Source organism: Tursiops truncatus, chromosome 19, assembly GCF_011762595.2.
Source record: "Tursiops truncatus isolate mTurTru1 chromosome 19, mTurTru1.mat.Y, whole genome shotgun sequence".
Classification (NCBI taxonomy): Eukaryota; Metazoa; Chordata; class Mammalia; order Artiodactyla; family Delphinidae; genus Tursiops; species Tursiops truncatus.
Window position 1 is genome coordinate 23,820,227 of NC_047052.1, and position 19,842 is coordinate 23,840,068.

At 36.9% G+C, this 19,842-nt stretch overlaps 1 protein-coding gene across 2 annotated transcripts in view; it reads left to right on the forward strand.

Annotated features, from left to right (window-relative positions):
* CDH8 (cadherin 8) overlaps positions 1-19,842 on the forward strand; it is a 354,111-nt gene that overhangs the window by 290,145 nt on the left and 44,124 nt on the right. For both annotated transcript variants that reach the window (XM_073796978.1, XM_019935532.3), the window contains one exon: positions 7,491-7,608. In XM_073796978.1, the coding sequence (XP_073653079.1) occupies positions 7,491-7,608 (118 nt within the window). The remainder of the gene's footprint in view (positions 1-7,490; positions 7,609-19,842) is intronic.

Here is a 19,842-nt window from a genome sequence, read left to right on the forward strand (position 1 = left end):
GAATAACTCTTCCTCTGATAATTTACAAGTGTATTTGTCAAGAGTGAAGAAAGGGCTTGTACGTCATTCCTCCCCATATGAATTTGTGGGCTAATATAATTATTTTTTTTTAAGTACAGCAGAATCAACTTCCAGGAACACATACAATCTAAATCTTTTTTGAAGTCATGTTTGCAGCCTCTATATGCTTTGACTGAACCTCTTGTATGATTCCAAATCCACATGCTTTATTCTGGCCCTTCGCCTAAATATTAGGATTGATGATCCACAGAAAAAACAATGGTATAAAGGATTGTTTACAAATCTTGGGTCGTTACTGACTGATGTTCTCTCTTCATTTTATTTTCAACCTACAAGTTAGTAAATAAGAATTTAGATGGAAGCATGGTACGCACATGTGTATGCTTGTTTTTACTTGTTCATGGAAGCCATGGTGATGAGCACGTCTTTTTCAAGAAAGTAAAAATGACACTAGCTATGAGGAGGTTTTAGTCATATTAGGCTTTGTGTTAGTGACATAAATTGGGTAAGATCTGGTACCGAGAGAAGCTGATGTATTGTTGGAAGGGCAGAGATGCAAATGGAATTAGTGCTCTAACCACCAAGCTGTGTAGATACAACACCTTCAAAAGGAGATTAAAGAGGTCTCCGGGCCTTTAAGACTTATATTCTAGAGGGTAGCGTGTCTTAAAGTGACAGCCTGAGAAACACTTTTAGGGTATAGCATGTCGGTATATGGTATGGTGTGTGGTGTGTCTGGGTGTGTGTGTGCGCATGTTTTTCCCAATAAGGTTGGGAACCACTGTATTAACCGAAATTAAAGAACATTATCTTCTACTGGTTTTGTTTCACTGTAAGATCCCCTTGCATTTATAAATACATATGAATCCCCAAAGGGCTAGAACCAAATGGTCTTGGGCATTTACCAAACATAGCTGATTATAAAATCTTTTGAATTTCCTTCAGAGAAAACTATACAACTAGTGGCAAATGGAAGCCAGCTGGAAAAATCTTGCTTAAGAAGAATAAACAATAGGATGCATTTTCAGCCTAGGAAGTAATGTTTATGATATTAATGAGGCATCAGGAAATATTCCTGTGAAGTTGTGTAGTGGAAGATGGAGAGGAGGTAAGACTAAAAAGGCAGTTGAGACTTCTAAATTGTGTTAAAAACTGTGGACTTTACTAATGAGGTTTTCAAAGCACAGCAAGTGATGGAGTAATTTTTCAAAAATATTGATCATTTCAGAGATGCACAAAATACAGATGAAATATGCAGAGACAAGCAAAAGAAAATAAGAAACAGGAGAAACTGGAAAATTCAAACTTTGTGTAAATACATCCTTTAAGAGTCCTTGCTTTGTATCATTTTACCTTAACTTAGTTACAGTAAAGGGAAAGGGACTGTAAAAGAACGAAACTGAGGAAAATGTCAGAAGTTCTGTGGTGGATTAATGAAGGCACAGGCCCCAGATGTCTACCGAGAGGACTGAGGACTTCACTTAGTGTTTAAAAGAAACATATACAATCTAATCTACATTCTCCTGTTGTGTTTTCTATAGGTCAGACCTCTAAGATACATGCTCTAAGTAGCCGCCTAATACTTTTTAAAGACAAAGACATATTCATGCAAAGAAACGTGACATGGGACAACACTTTGGGGAGGAAAAGAAAAATCTTGATAGAAACTGGATTGCCTTACAAATTATAAAAAAAGTATCCAGGAACTGTCCATTAAATGGATAGGAGCAGTGCTCAATTTGAACTATGTTACACAGTTTTGAAATAACTGAGGATAATTGGGTCATGTGGGTTTTCATACAGTTTCCTCAAATTCCTGTATGTCCTCCTTTTTCAATGTTATCATTGGTATAACTTGATTTCTCTTGTAGACAAAATTTGTATTTGCAAAGACCGCTCTTTCAGGGGATGGCTCTTAGCCTATTTTGTTTTGTTCCCTTCAGTTATGGACACCATTGATAATCTGATAAAAGCTCTGGACTTTTCCTTCATATATGTGCATATATAAATAATTTCATACAATTTTACTTTCATGTATCATCTTTTCCTTCCTCAAGTTGAAGACTACTGCTCTAAGAAATAGAAGCTAGTATTTCAGGAATGTTTACATTGGTAACCAGAAATAAACTATCAATAATAGGCAAAAGAATGAATAGAAAACCAAAAAATATGCTGTACTGCCTTTGATGTATCCTCACTCTCTTTCCACCACCTTCAAAATCAAAAGGGAACCTTAATATCCATAAAGCAAAGTACATGAATGTCAAGAATGGATAAGTTCATCTTTATGCACTCTCCAAAATATTGGAAGTCTAAGCCCCAATTTAACTAAGTACACGTGCGGAAGATAAGAATGCCAACAAGATTTTGAGGCAGTCTGATATGCGGAGCAGGAAGATGTAGGGAGTTTGTTACCTAAGTTACTTGGGATCAGATGTTACAATGTCTTTGATGCACTAGCGTTCTGATAAATCTCTTCATACCTACCTCTCAAAGTTACAAAAGAATTACTAGTGATGCTAAAACATGCCTGACATGATTATTTATTCATCCATTCATTTATTCATTTAGACAATACTTATTAAAAAGCTACTATGTGCCAGACACTGTTCTAATAGCAGTGAGAGGGGTGGAAAAACCCAACTCATCATCTAAGAACAAATCAATGAACAATAACTACAGGAACTCACAGGGGATATTCTAATAGATTCCAAGAGAGTTTTAAGGTTATCAACAGAGCAGATAATCAGAAATGTGTTTGTTTGTTGGCTGCCTGCCTTCTGAAAAGTTAATAATGACAGTGAAACCTACTACTATTAACTTCTTTTGAGTTACTATAAAAATCTAAAATAATGTTTAATAAACTATATTAATTAAAGCGATCTGAGGTTTAGCATTATTGATAAACAATGAATAATTTTTTAAAAAAGAGTCAGAATTACGATATGGCCGACAGTTCTAAAAAAAAATTTATTTTCAGTTTTACGCTTAGGAAGGTCATTTGATTTCAAATCAGTACTCTCAAGAAATAGATCAGAGTCTGCTCCCATGGAAATTCAAGTATGGCCTTGAAATTCATTTCCTTATGCCCGATCTCAGATATGCTTTGTTTTTCTGATAGAGAAGTGTATTAGCTTTTACCTTCCCTTGAAATTAATCCACAATAAATTATCAAGCGTTAGATTTTTCAATTGCATCCTAACTTTATTGCTAGAAAGGAAAATATTTAAGCTAAATGCTATATATTTACTAGTAAAAATCTATGACCTCTTCAGAAATTTTGATATCATTTTCATGAAATAGTTGTCCAATTACTTAAAAATCAGCTGATGTCCAAGTAGCTCACAGTGGGAAATGCATGCAGTTTTCATTTGCCATCAACTCAGTGGACCTATAACATCTGCTTGTGTGGAGGTGCACTTCCTTGAATAAATCTATTCTTTTTCTCCTGTTGTTTAAAGCCAAATGTGTTCAGATGTCATTACATCAATGAAAATTTCAGCCTTTTAAATATGGGTAACTTAACGCATTTTAATAGCATAAAGTCCTTCAAGTGATCTACCAGGCATCTACTCTCAGAGAAAATGATCAGACAGTGGCCACTGCATTAAAATAAAATGAAGTGTCAAAAATGGTTTAAACCAAAGTCTTAACCATAGCTAGTTCATAGGATATTTGGAAGTTAATTTAAAGAGTCACCATTTCATCACTTTTTTCCCAACACGTCATGCACTGATTTTGATGTAAACTTGACAGTACAAACTCTTCTAATGAACAGTAATAAGAGACCTATGGACACCAATCTTCTCCCTTGACTCAAAAGAGTGGATCCCAGACTTAAGCATGCATCAGAATCACCTACAAGACTTTAAAATGCAGATTTCTAGGCCCTGTCCCAAGACTTTTTGGTTCAGCAAGCTCAGAAATTGCATGGCTAACAGATTTCCTGACTTAAATAAATGGTGGAAAAAATATTTATTGCAGATGTAATATTTAGACCAAACTTCTGAGATGTGGTATGACAGGTGATTATACTCATTTACTTCAGGTAAGCTAAATTATTGCCTCTTTTGTTTTGGTTGTGAGAGCGTAACATGTAGATTCACTCGCCAGCACGTATGAGTCTTTTCCATGCAGATGACTTAGAAATGGTATTGCTTGTAGGAGCTCTAGCCATTAAATACACGTTAAGAATGCTCTTAGTTACGAATGATTCCCACCCCAGAATACAAGACATCCTCTTTTTTTTTTTTAGCGATGTTGAGCATCTTTTCATGTGTTTTTTTAAAATATCTTTATTGGAGTATAATTGCTTTACAATAGTTTGTTAGTTTCTGCTTTATAACAAAGTGAATCAGCTATACATATACATATGTTCCCATCTCTCTTCCTTCTTGCGTCTCCCTCCCTCCCACCCTCCCACCCTCCCTATCCCACCCCTCTAGGTGGTCACAAAGCACCGAGCTGATCTCCCTGTGCTATGCGGCTGCTTCCCACTAGCTATCTATTTTACGTTTGGTAGTGTATATATGTCCATGCCGCTCTCTGGCTTTGTCACAGCTTACCCTTCCCCCTCCCCCTATCCTCAAGTCCATTCTCTAGTAGGTCTGTGTCTTTATTCCCGTCTTGCCCCTAGGTTCTTCATGTCCTTTTTTCCCCCTTAGATTCCATATATATGTGTTAGCATACGGTATTTGTTTTTCTCTTTCCAACTTACTTCACTCTGTATGACAGTCTCTAGGTCCATCCACCTCACTACAAATAACTCAGTTTTGTTCCTTTTTATGGCTGAGTAATATTCCATTGTATATATGTGCCACATCTTCTTTACCCATTCATCTGTCGATGGACACTTAGGTTGCTTCCATGTCCTGACTATTGTAAATAGAGCTGCAATGAACATTTTGGTACATGACTCTTTTGAATTATGGTTTTCTCAGGGTATATGCCCAGTAGTGGGATTGCTGGGTCATATAGTAGTTCTATTTTTAGTTTTTTAAGGAACCTCCACACCGGTCAGAATGGCCATCATCAAAAAGTCTACAAACAATAAATGCTGGAGAGGGTGTGGAGAAAAGGGAACCCTCTTGCACTGTTGGTGGGAATGTAAATTGATACAGCCACTGTGGAGACATCCTTTCTTTGTTAGCTCTTTTTCTTCACATGCGCTCACACACTTCAGGAATGATTTCTTCAACAGGTGCACTTGGGAATAGAAGTTTTTTTTTTTTTTTTTTGCGGTACACGGGCGTCTCACTGCTGTGGCCTCTCCCGCTGCGGAGCACAGGCTCCGGACGCGCAGGCTCAGCGGCCGTGGCTCACGGGCCCAGCCTCTCCGCGGCATGTAGGATCCTCCTGGACCGGGGCACGAACCCACGTCCCCTGCATCGGCAGGCGGACTCTCAACCACTGTGCCACCAGGGAAGCCCTAGAAGTCTTTTTGAAACAAAATTGGGTAAAGGGAGAAGACGATGCTACATGTGCTCACAAGGAACTTTCCCCCCTTTGTTCTTCATAACTGCCTAAAAGAAGGCTCAAGTCAAATTATTCTGTTAAATATTTGTACATGTAGGTTGTCTATAAAAGAGTCATCTGTGTTTCAGTTTTTCCCCTTGTACTTTAATTCTTTCTTCTTTATAAAACTAGAAGTCCAAGGAATCTCTCTGCACCTAAATGTCAAGGCAAATATGTAAGCTGTTTAGATATAGTAAATATAATTGCTTTCCCACCTAATCTGATGGAAGCGAGGCCCATTTGTGTAACATCTAAGTTGTTACACTTATCAATGTGCTATGTCATGAATAAATGGTAGTGACCTTAAGAAAAAATAATAAATAATAATGATGATGACTAATACTCATTGAACAGTTACTAGGAACCAGACACTGTATTAACAGATTGACATGACTTTACATAAAGAATTAAAACGACCCTATGAGAAAAGTATTCTTTTATTTAAAATTTAGAAATACTGAGTTTCAAAGAGTTAAGTAAATCCCTCCATTTCATGCAATGAGTAAAGGATAAGGCTATGACTTCTGTCAAGGCAGCTCAGAGTCCATCAACTTAATGACTATCTCACTGTCTCCACCATGAGTTATATTTTGTGCTATTTTTTGTTATATTGTTACTCAAGCTAAGTACAGTTATAAGACATTTCACAAGGTCTTTAACAGGAGTAAAACACCTACAAAGTAGGAATATGTTCCATTTACAAAAATGGAGAAATAGAAAATGAGAGAAGTTATTTCATTTATGCTCCAAATGACCTTGATGCACTGCTTATCGTATAGCATGTGGGTGATAACAATGCAAAACTTCACAGCTATTGAAAATGTTCTTAAATTGTGGTGATATCTTATTTAGGTGATAAGTTACAAGGCAATGATGTCTCTTTCTCACAAAGAAGTGATCCATTTTTTTCTCTTTATTGACACTGACAAAGTTCAGTGGCACATAATTGTTTAAACTGACACAACATTAGGCATCATAATTCTCTAAATTTCACAAACCTGAGAGTACTTCCCTGTTAATTTTTTATGGTAAATCTGATTATACCCTTGACTATCATGCTTCATAGGCATTTTTTTTGGTAGAAATTATGTTGTAACTATTTACAGTAGTAGTTTAAGCTATAATTTTTACTACATTAGCTGTTGCCCAGTGTTTCATATGGAAGTTATTAATATCACAGACTCATAAATATGAATTATTAAGCTAGTTCTCTGACATCCCAAGGAACAACTTAGCACTAAGTTAATGCAACTTTGCAACTGAAATAAGCACATTCAACTGGCACCAATTCTGAGTATGTGTATCTATCCAAACAGTTCTCTGCACGGTGGTAATTCTTCTAATCCCTATAATTTATTCATCTCAGGATACACTCCAAAGCATTGTTTGCATGTGTTATCCACTAGCTTTAAAAACAGTATTCATTATTGGGAGGGAAGAGATGCAACTCTTCAGAAAGGTTTGTGGCAGTGATGTTTGTGCCGAGGAACATTCTATTTGCAAACACTTGTAACCTAATGAGTAAAATGAAAGAGGAGTTGTGAGGATTCAAGATTTAAGTACTTTACCTCCAACATCCTCCCAAGAGCCACACTACAATCACTGTAACAATTCCAGATTTCATTCTTGAAGCCCGTACATACTCAAAGTGGAAAGAAGCCTGTAATTGCCCAGTGGAATTTTCAAATACCCTTAAATTTGCCATTTCAAGCCACAGATACCAAATGGACACAAAAGTAGTGACCCTAATTTTCATCAGTTTATCAAAGCTAGGTTTTAAAGTGATGAATGTTTCTCCTTATTCTTGGTGTGAACCATCCATAACAACTTAGAAAACTGAAAAATATTCCTTGGACCAAAGTATCACTCTACTAAAGGAATGTCACTCAGCTTTTAAAGGCAGTGCAAGCCCTCTGATGTCATCAGAAGTGCTGACGTCAAGTTTTATGTTACAGGTCATTCAAACAGTGAGTGCCACGGACAAAGATGAGCCCAAAAACGGACATTATTTCTTATACAGCCTTCTTCCAGAAATGGTCAACAATCCGAATTTTACCATCAAGAAAAATGAAGGTAAATACATTAGCATTGTGAAACAGGGTAGAATATACATTGGAAAATAGGATGTGATTTCATAATATGACTGAAAATATCAAGTAAAATAATTTTTCTTCACTATGAGCAGTTGAAACTTAGCTTATCAGCCTAAAGGCATGGTAATTACATCACTTCCTCTTTCCAATATTGAAACAATAGATAAGGGAATTGTGAATGTGCAAGTTAATTTTATCCCGGGGAATACCTCAATCACCTTACTTTAAAAAAAAAATGGACAGCAAGATTTAACTCCTGTGAAAGTTCCAGTAATTTTACTGAGATATCTGATGTTATCCAAGTACATTATACCGAGATATCTGATAGAGGAGGGGCTGGCTTATACTTGGCAGTTGTTAAGTTTTAATTGAATGTTTACCAAGTCTTTAGGGAAAGCCTATTCTAATTTCATCTGGTTTGTGGGTACACATTAGAGGTATTTGTCTTAAGCCTGTACCAACTTTGACAATAGCAATTAGATCAGAAAATCCTTCTTGAAGGACACTCCTTATCAGTATTATTTTGGAGCTAATATGAACTGATTTTCTTGTTAAGTCTTTTACTCACAGAAAATATTTAATCCATTTCATTATTTCTTGAGAACCAAGCTCGGGTTAACCATTTCCCTTAACTCTTGTCTATTACATATGAAGGTCATAGATCATTTAAAAAAAGTCTATCTCATCTGTGCGTTTTTCTTTACTAAGCTGCTGTACATTTAACAAGGATTTTTAGCTGTCTGTTTTGGCTCAGAAGTATTTAAGCCTTAGTTTCAGCTGTTTTAGAATGATTAGCAGAATAAATGTATCATCTGGGGCTGTCTTCTGGCTTTACTATAGGCATGTGTTTAGATTTATGAATGGTCTATATAAAAACTATGCTCAATCTGAAGAGTAAAATTTGGCTCATGACATTTGGTTCATTTTCTCTGTTCTGTTTCAAGGAGGTAGTGAGTTTCGGTAAAACTTCCTTTATGAAGTGAAATAACATTTTCTGGCTCTTGTTAAATATATTCTGGCCTTACCCTTTAACAAAATGCTACTTAGTTCTTTGGGGATGCATCACAGAAAAGGAAATGAGAAAGCTATGATATAGATATTACTCATTCAGCTGGCTTCCACTATTATAAACCTCAAGGAAATGAAATCTTGATCTTTCTCCTCAATAGAGGAGCTACAAGTGTTAGCCTCCCTGAATTAGGAGCTCTAATCCAAGTACATTGTCTTTGTTTTTTGGATAACGCCGCCAACATTTCTTTTTTTTGTGGAAGCCCCGTGACCACGCCTAAGATGAGAGCCCCCTCGGCAATTCCAAACTGAGCTGAAAGTCTGTGCAGAAGTGTGAGCCATGCTTACTTTGATTGTGAGCTAATAGGTACTAGTCATTATTTTTGCATATCAAATGCCCTACATTTAAAGATTCTCTGGGAAGAAGTGTTTTCCCATCCCAAAGGTCTGAGCTCCTTGGCGCTTTCTGTGCATTCTGCAATTTCAAGATGTGCCCATTACAGGTATGGCCCGTCCAAGACACGGCGTAAACATATGCTGGATGAATGAGAGGTAGTTACTGGGTGCCTGTGAAAGTGTAGTTTTGTACTATATTTATTATGCCCTAAACCCTTGAAAGAGGAGATTTTAGTCCTACAGTGGATGAATTTCAAGTGTTTTCTCTACTTTTTAGAATTAGTACGAAGTAAAAGTTTGTACACCTAGGAAAACTCTTCGTGCTGCAACCCACATTTCAATAAACCCCGTAGTAGAATATTTAAGGCATGTGGATTATCTGTTTTATCTTGAAACTAGAAAATAGGATTTAAGGTTTGACTTACCTCACAGGTGTGTGTGTGTGTGTGTGAAATAATTGCAAAAAAAAAAAGCTAGGTATCACAAAATGGACAGAAAGAACACTCTCTGTGCCATGACTGTTTATTTAAAATTATGTGTTGATTTATTTTGCAAAGAGTGACCATATATTGTCCCAATGGGATATTTTTTAAAGTGAAAGGGGTTGCTATTTATATTTATGCCTAGAAACACCATAAACCAGGACAGTCTTGTGGAAACTAGGACATATGTTCTCTGTGATTTTGGATTTAGGATCCAAATATTCAACATCTCCATAGAATTAATCATGAACACAGGTCTCTGGAAGAGATATGTCAAGTTTATACTCTATCTCCCTTTTCCTGGATCAGAAATGCATGAGTTTTGTTTCACTTTTTTGGCATCTGGATAGTTTCCATGAAAGTAGGAAAAAAAACACAGTTTGTCTCCTCTTAACATTTAGAAACCAAGCAATGGAAAGAAGTTGTCAGGTTTAAAATGGTGGAGATATACTGATAAGAAGGTAGATAAAATGTTGTCTTGTGAGCCTGTTTCTCATTCCTTATTAATGATGAGAGAACACAAAACAACCAAAAAAATTCAAATACTAGACATTATTTATTTTAAAACTATGGTATATTTTATGTTTGAAATGTGAGAGAATCAAATGATAAACTCATATTCAGAATTGCTTTTCCTTCTTCAGATGGACTTTAAAATGGTCAATAGCTGATGTTTCTCCACTGAGAACTTCATGATTTACAACTCCTAGCCCAGCAGATGAAGGTTAATATTTTGAGACAGCCAAGACATTCAAATCCATAATTGATAGGTGGATGAACCCTCTTTTTAATTGGATCTTTAAGGGAGATGGTTTCAGTATTTGGCATTTTCTAAGAAACTTGCAGCATGTCTTTCAATTCGAAGTTGCTGTGATCATTCTCCTCTCTCATACAGCTTGGTCCTTCTGCAATTTTCAGCTGACTAATTCATAATCAAAAACAAAATGAGATAGAAATTAACTGTCTCTTGTCTCCTATACAGTTGAGTGATTTCATAAATAATTCTCTTTCTGAATATATGAGAATTATATTTCTGCCAGAATAGGAAAGCAAACTTCAATACAGATAAAGGTGAAAACAAAGGTCAAAAATGTGATGAGGGCTTCCCTGGTGGCGCAGTGGTTGAGAGTCCGCCTGCCGATGCAGGGGATGCGGGTTCGTGCCCCGGTCCGGGAGGATCCCACATGCCGCGGAGCGGCTGGGCCCGTGAGCCATGGCCGCTGAGCCTGCGCATCCGGAGCCTGTGCTCCGCAGCGGGAGAGGCCACAGCAGTGAGAGGCCCGTGTACCGCAAAAAAAAAAAAAAAAAAAAAAAAATGTGATGAGTCACTCACATCACATGTACACACCAAACAACCACAATGTCTTGAATCTTCTCAATTATACAGCTCAGACATCGGTTTCTTCATCTTCCAGTTGGATGAATTTATAAACAAAAGGAGTTTGACTGACAGCATTTCAGTAGTGGCTTCCATTCTAATTGTGAAAACAGAAGATACTCAGCAATTACATATTAACAAGTCAGGGAAGATAAATGAACCTTTTCCAGATACAGAAATCTCTTGCATGCAGAAAATGTGAGGTCGGCAGAAACATGATCTTCGCCAGCCAGCACGTTGCAGTTAAAAGATATGATTGAAATTGCCAGAAAGCAGGCTGGAGAAATGGGCGTCTTCATGTTTTATACTGAAATATTTGAATCACATGTATAGAGAAATAAGGATAAACATAAAACGCTCCCCTAAAGAGGGTCTGTGGGAAGGAAAGACATAGACTTGGCCTTAGTTATAGCTTGATTAGGCTTAAGGAAAGACAGAGGGGAACCAGAATATCTGATGACACTAATATTTTTTATTTTCTCCTCTTGGTGACTCTTTTTTAACCAAAATTCTATTAACAAGAACCTCACTCTAAAGGCATGATTGTGATAATTAATTTAGATAATGGAGATGGTGATTAGAGCTTTGAAATAAGTGTGTCTTGGGTTATCTCAATATCCGTTCCATGGTTACCTGTTTAGAGTATAATTCATGTTTTGTTTGGTGGGGTTTCCATCTCAACTCAATGGCCAACTTCAATCACTATGTGTTTCATGTCTTTTTATCCTCTAGAAATATCCCTTGTGAGAATACTGACTACAGGCAAGTTATTTTAAGCCTCAGTTTCATCATCTGTAATACCAGATACTACCTATCTACCCCTTAGGTGTGCTTTGATGGATATGAGTAACTGAGGGCTTAGACAGCTATTATCCCAGTGTCTGGCACATAGAAAATTACCCATCATGAAATGGGACAAGATCCTATTTATGTGAATCCATTAATTCCTAAATTTCCATCTCTTCATGGAAGAGATGGCTTATCATTCTCAACCAGGTCCCTTTGCAGCTATAACTCTGTTGATTTTTGAATGTTGTACAGTAGTTCTGAAATTGGCCTCACTGGTAGTTGTGAAACTAATGATCCTTACTAGTACGCATTGCAATGTATTGCAGTCTAAAGGGCATTATCATAGAAACATAAAAAGGAAAAAAATAGGAAGATGAGAAGGTGGGGAAAGAATGAAAATATTTACCAGCCACGAAATAGCTGGGATTCCTGGACCTGGTTTTAAATATGCAGGCTTTTTTTTTTTTTTCTCTCTCTCCTTTGCCAATATTAAACTAAGCTTTCTCCATAAAATGGCTAATCCCAATTTCCAATTTGTTAAGATGACATTCCATTCTAGCATATCAAGTTGTTTTAAATCATCCACAACCTCCCAACACACAGACTCTGTGGGAATCATTTTGTATAAGCTGGAAAATTAGAGTCTTCCTTTGCTTTTTTGAATAATGTCAACTTAATTCAGACGCCTCTTGTCCCCAAACTAAAATTTACTTCTTGAAAGTGGAAGTGGGTTTTCCACATTCCAAGCCAGCCAGAGCTGATCCTCAGCCCTCCATCCTCTCTCCAGCTGAATCCTCAGGCACACCTCTCCTGTATTCAGGATTTAGGTTTCCAGGCAGGCAGAGTCCCTCTGCCCCATCTGGGCTGAATTAGACCTGAAAAGCCTTCCTTGATTATCCACACAGCAAAGAGGACCTTGGTAAGCCAACTGTCCTCTTTCTGGACACCATCAGTCTCGTTAAATTCTTCCATTACACCAAGTTGCTTTGCAACTAACAGAAGACTTTCCTAAATAACATCTCTTTCCCCAAGTGGTCTTTAAAAAGCCTCCATCCGGGCTTCCCTGGTGGCGCAGTGGTTGAGAGTCCGCCTGCCGATGCAGGGCACACGGGTTCGTGCCCCGGTCCGGGAAGATCCCACATGCCGCACGGAGCAGCTGGGCCCGTGAGCCATGGCCGCTGAGCCTGCACGTCCGGAGCCTGTGCTCCGCAATAGGAGAGGCCACAACAGTGAGAGGCCCGCGTACCGCAAAAAAAAAAAAAAAAAAAAAAAGAAAAAAGAAGCCTCAATCCCTCAGTGACAGTGGATCCATTATTATTGGGTTTCTCAGGCTACCATACCTAAGCATCACGTGAAAACTGTGCGCTTGGCCGAGTGTGGTAGTGAATACCTATACACGCATGTCTACATACAGTAGACATGGTGACCCTGTCTACTCCGCTCACATAGTAGACTTTTCCACAGCATCAAACATTGATAAGAGGTCTCTTTCATATTTGGTGTTAGCTTTTACCCATATGAAGTAAGGTGTTCTTCCTCAGTGTTCAATCATAAAAGGTGGTGCTCAATTTGCATGGAACAGAAGGGCCAACTGGGATTCCGAATAGGCAGAATAGCATTATGCATACATGATCCAAAAAGGCTTCTGCTTCAGTAATTCATAATTTATTGTTTATGCTTCCAGCAATGTTTCGTTGATAGAAAGCCATTTATGTTTCATTTTGTCGTTTAAACTGTAATTAAGGATGATGTGCAAGCTAAGAAAAATAGATAACAGATCTGTACTTTCACTTTCGGAGTTGAGTGTGACTGTATAGCTTGGTTCAGAAAACTAGATTTTCTTTGCTTAAGTAGTTTTTAGAAAACTCTTGTTATTTTGTATCGTCTCGGAATCTTTTTTGTATGTTTGTTTGCTTTTTTAAAAATCATAATACAAGAGTACCCACAGAAGCTAAGAATTTCCTTTGCAAAAACTGAAAATCCTAAAATTATTGCTCTGGTCAGACATAGCACAGCGCAGTAGCTATTTTTCAGTGTATGTTATAGAAGACAATTTAGTTCTGAGACTGCTGACTCCTATGGATGTAATTCAGATACACTGCATATGCTCACATGTGTGTTGTCCATATGCTATTCAAAGTTATGAGTTGATCCAGAGCTTTGCTGTCAATTTGCTAGCAATCTTTTCTGGTTCTTACAGAGAATTCTAATTCTGAGGGTTTTTGAAAGAAAAACGAAGAGACACATGGGCACATGGTTAGTTATCTTGAAGTTATCTCAGTTATCTTAAAGATACCTTATGGCATAGAAACTTTTTTTTTTTTTTTTTTGAGAATTTTGCTTTCTGAGACTTTTGCTTCAAAAGAAAAATAGAACGATAAAGGAATAGATTGAACATTAGGGGAAGTAAAAAGAATTACTCAGAGAACTTTTTTTTGAATTTATCAAATCTTGTTTGGACCACTTTGTTGTTTGGGTCATTAAAGAATAATGTTATTTACTGATTTACCATCTATTTGCAAGCATGAAAATAGGTCTGGGGATTTTGTGTGTGCCAAATAAACATGACTGTCCTCTGGTAAGAACAACCAGATATTAAAATCGGATGTGGAAACAAAATGAGCTGTCAGTCTATGCAAATTTTCCTCTTCTAAAAAAGTATTAAATGTAGTTGACAATCATTTCATCTCTTTTCCGCCCAGAAGTTTGCATTTTGAATTAATCTGAGCACTTTATAGACACAACATTAGGCATATGTGGCGTTCCGTCTAGGGATGTGACCCGAATATCACACCATGTGCTTTGGATCCTTCAGTTTATTGAAGTGTATAGAGAAGGCAGAGAAATAATTTGGAAACAGTAAAGGGGACACTTGCATAGATAAACATGTAAAAAGTTGACTTGGGATGCATTAGAATGAAGGATAAAAGAGAGAGCCCTTGTGGAATACAGAATAGCACAAGCTTCCTGGTTAATAGTATTTAGTGTTGAATCCTAGCGCTTCTGAACATGAACTGTGAGAACTCACACGAATCACTGAGTAACCTTGAGCCTTTATCTATAAACTGAAAGTAATAATTATCCCTATGTTGTTTTGTTTAAGAAAACATTAATTTAAGTAAAAACATAAAAACGTGCTAAGTTTAGTGTCTGGTAAATAGAAGGCACTCAATAAATACTAGTTTCCTTCCTCTCTTTCTCTCCTTCTTCTACAAATTTGTGACCCCCTGAGCCTCTTTCATTCACCCAATGTAACAAACAAAAATATTAAAAAGGAACCTAAAATAAGGATTTGGGTGATAAGTAGTTATATGCTGTTCAACTGTCCCTTACCTGAAAGGCCAATAATTGAACCTACTGGTAAACACTGACCATGAGTAAAGCAGAGGGGAAAGGAGAAATGGGAAAGAAGAGTATTTGGGTAACTTAAGTTGTTCTTTGGATATAACCCTCATTACCATAACATAATCAATGGATAAAAATAAAGAGTACCTAAAAATTGTAGGTTTCCACAGGACTTGATCCAATTGCATATAGCTCTCTATATATTGGCAAATGAGATATTTAAGAGTTGATAGAATGATATAATTTTTGAGCTAGTAGCGCCTTAGTAAATAGGCAGATTATGAAGATATTAGATACTAGATACAGAGACTTCAAATGTATGTTTTAAAAATCAATAGCAGTGTGCTTTAAAAAGGCAACGACGAGAGACATCTATCACCCCAACTTTATTTTCCATCACTCTCTCCCTTTTACCTTGTTCCTGTCTTATACATCCTTTAGGTTGAAAACGCAAAACCAATTATGTTTTTTATATCCCTTACTTTTGTCTGGAATATACATCCTCTGCTCCCTCTATTTTCCATCTAGCTAATTTCTAGTCATTCGTAACAACCCAGGTTCCCCTCATCTGTGAGCAGAGCAATGGAGTGCTTAACGGTTTCTGTGAAGTTTGATTTGCTTTTCTCTTGCAGGACTGTGATAACTGCTAAGGTAGACACGAGTATCTGTCTTGAGTCAAGGAGTATCTCCTCCACTGTCCTCTGAGGTTATTGATAACACACCATATCTTTATTCACTCATATATTCATTCAATACCTATTTATTTAGTGCTTACCACGTGCAAGGCACTACTTTGGAAATTCAAAATAAAACAGTGAATCACATATACACTGTTTTTGTCCTCCTGTACAGAGTATTTTTGTTCTCCTTAGGACTCAGTCTTATACTAATTTGAATTCTCAGAGAGAACAGCTATAATTTAACATGGCTTTTTGTCATACAGTGGAGAAATTCACAGGCTAGCCTGCAAAATACTATGATATGAGGAGGAATGATCACACATTCTAGTTTCCATACTGTCATAAACAATGTTCCCTTTTAAATCTTACCCAACTTGTGAAACTGGTTCTATATAAAGAGTTAGGTTCTCCTAGATTCCATCTCTCCCATCTTTACAAAGCAGTTGGCTGATCGGGGTGGTGACACACACTCATGAACACATGGTTCTCCTGTGAGTTTCAGATTGGTGTCCTCGTGATTCCTGAGCTTAGACAAACTATGCTGAACTATACTCTGTAATGCTTTTCTGCTTGCAGAGTCAAATAATTTTGGTGAGCTCTTTCCAAATTCACAGTGATCCACAGTCATCACTGCAATTTGTGCTGTAGCACTGTGAGCTGGGGCTGATGATTCTATTTTTGCAGGTTTATTAGAACCCATTCTAGTTTTGGTCCAAGTCTCCCTGTAAATAGTTCATGCCTTTTCCAGTTGCTATGCACAGCTGGTTTAGAGACCTGTCAGTTAACATGTTTTAGCTAACTTTCAATGTAGTATAATGTTTATTGAGGGCCCCTGGCAACTAGAGGATGGTATTGTACTGATTTCAGGACATCATGTTGGATTCATTTTCTATCTGTTGCCTGTTCTGTTCCCTAAGCTGCCACCAGAATGAACGTGCTGATGCACTTCGTAAAGGAAGATAGTAATTGTTGTCCTTGGACCTCTTTGGTTTACTCATTGCCTTTGCTTTCATCCTAGTAGACTGCCTACTAGAATTTCCTCTCTCTATTGCTTGAGTATATTATTCTCAGACTTTTGAAGGCTGTTTATCTTAAAGCAGTCTGAAAAAAGGGTGATACGGTACCTGGTGTGCTGAACACAGTCATCCTTCTCTGAGTTTCCTGCTTTCATTTGGCCAGACAGGCATTGCTAGTTTCATCAAGGTCACACTGTGATATACTTCTCCCTGGACTTCAGTTTCCTCTCACACAAAATGAATAGGTTAGGGCTGGGAGCTAAGGACTCATCTATTCTAACATACTGAGCGTGCAAACCCATGGTATTAGGAGAAATAGTACAAACTTTGAAATCAGACAAATCCCACATCCACCAATTAACGAAGATGTGACTTTGGACAAGGCTTTTAACTTTCTGTAACAGACCGTGTTTATCTACGTCAAAACAAAATTGCTGGGATGAGCAAATGAAAGAATGTAGGATAAATGCCAAGGGCAGTACCTGAACTTAGATACTCTATGTATTTTGTCTTTATCAACCTTCAAAAGAAATAATGCAAATGGAAGTGATCTTTACATTAGAAATTATTGTACCAAATCTCATCCACATTAAAATACTGAATAGTATTATTAAAAGATATGCTTCTACAATATTATAGGAGGTATATAACTCATTGAGCAGGTTTCTGGACATGTTATAGAATTAAATTATTCCCCTACATCAAAATAACTCAATCATGTATGATACATGGTTCCAATAGTTCAGAATTGGTAAGTCTTGCTTATCTTCTAAGGCTGGAGACAAGGAAAGTTAAGAGTTTTATGAAGGCATTTAATTACTGGATTCAGTTTTGATTTACAGAAAAATCTCTCAAAAAGGTAGAGTTTGAACTAACTTTTGCAGAGATAAGACACAGTTTTGGGTAGAGGTGCCTGTCGAAGTTAAGGAAGAATGATCAGATATATGAATAGTTTACTTAAAGGAGAAATAGGGAATTACCAAAAACGTTTTTAAAAGAAAAATGCAGTGAGACATGGAGATTCATAAACTCTATGATCATGAGAGTTTGCTTGATTCCCAAAAATAAATTAGTGAAGTAGTACTTCATATTTTGAGTATATCTGCATCTATTCTTGATGCTTTTCATAGGATAAACAGTGCGTCTCACACTTTGAAGAGGTTTTTCCACACACGCTCATGCATGCACACAAAGGTTACTAATGGCCCTAGGAAGTGAATCGATGTAAACATCATGATCTACACATTATGTACATCAGTAATAGATACATTTAATTTTTTTTTTTCTCAGTGCACAGTTTTATATCTTAAAAATAAAAAATAACTTTGGGGCTTCCCTGGTGGCGCAGTGGTTGAGAGTCCGCCTGCCGATGCAGGGGACATGGGTTCGTGCCCCGGTCCGGGAAGATCCCACGTGCCGCGGAGCGGCTGGGCCCGTGAGCCATGGCCGCTGAGCCTGCGCGTCCGGAGCCTGTGCTCCGCAACGGGAGAGGCCACAACAGTGAGAGGCCCGCGTACCGCAAAACAAACAAATAATAACTTTGGCCATATTCTGAAACATATTGTGAATTGACATAAAACTTGCCTTTGTTATGAATGTTGGTAGGCTAAAAGTTCAATAAAGTTTTAGAATGGTTAAGAGACAATTATCTAGAATTCATTATCTTTTTTGCCCAAAGAAAGAGAAGTAAAATGTACGCAGGTAATTGTATAAAATTCACATTTTGACTGGGTAGGCAAGAAACAAGAAGAAAACCTATACCCCTGTATTAATCCTGTTATAACTTTTCTGTCTTTCTAAAATATTTATTCTAAAATGGATGTTTAATTTTGTAAGAACATTTTTTTTCAAGGAATAATCTAACATTACATACCATGAAAAGAGAACTGCTTACAAAATAACTTTCATTGAGAAATATAAAAAATGATTATAAAGATTAGAAAGTATGCTTACATCTCTGTTTAGGATATTTTTTAAAAGTCCTGTGGTTATTTTAAGACAAATCTGTACTTTCTTACTCTGCATGAGTTATATATCAAAGTGCAAAACAAAATAGCTAAAATTTATCGAGCACCTATTATTTCAGATAATTTACATAATATCTATCTATTACCATATATATTCAGGGTGAGTATTGTTATTGCCATTTTACAGATGAGGAAATTGAAGCTCAGATATGTTCACTGACCCGCCAGGTACAGAACGCAGCTTGCTACCAAGCTTCTAAAGCTACATTCTCACCAGTAGCACCTGCTGCCTTTCAATGCCTTACACTATACTTCTAGAACATTTGCTCAGTAAAACTGTTGATATTTCATTTATAATTTTCAAACACTTGTGCTTTCTTTTTTCAAACTATAGAACGTTAGAAACTAATAGCTAAACATCAGAGAAGACAGTCACAGTATTAGTTACAGAAAACCTGGAAGCATCAAAAAAGAATACTAAAACAAATGATTTACTGTAGATATTGCAGGCCTACACAAAACCTTATTATGCCTACTGCTTAGTGAGCATCTACTACATGCCAAGTGTGATTCTAGACTGTGTGTGTCTGATCCTCACAAGGGTCTTTGAAGTTCATTACAATGATACTGAGTTATTAAGAAACATAGTAAAGCATTTGTTTCCTATGCTTAGGAAGAGAACAATGACTCTTGTATTGGGCTAATAGACCTGGTTCAGTCTTGCACAACTTTCCACCCTAAACTTAGTGAAGATATAGAAAGATATCTTTCTATATAGGTATAGAAAATGATATAAAAATATAGAAAAATGAAAGCCACAAAAACTGACTGAGAGTCAACATGTTGCCAAAATCTGGAAGGACTGTCTAATTAAAAAGGTGGAAGATCTTGCTGCATTATCCTATTCAACGATCATACATAACCACTCAAATATATACACAACGCATTAGGACGAAGAGAACACAGATAAATCATTTAAACTTTTTTTTAATACAAAGAGTCTAAAATGCATTAAAAGGAAAGAAAAAGCATTTAGAAATATTTACTATTTTTTGGAAGTGGGACTTTTGTAGTAATTCAATTCCACATAAACAGTTTTTACATACTTTTTAGTAATAGGATGTGACATTTACATGATCTAAAGTTAGGGGCA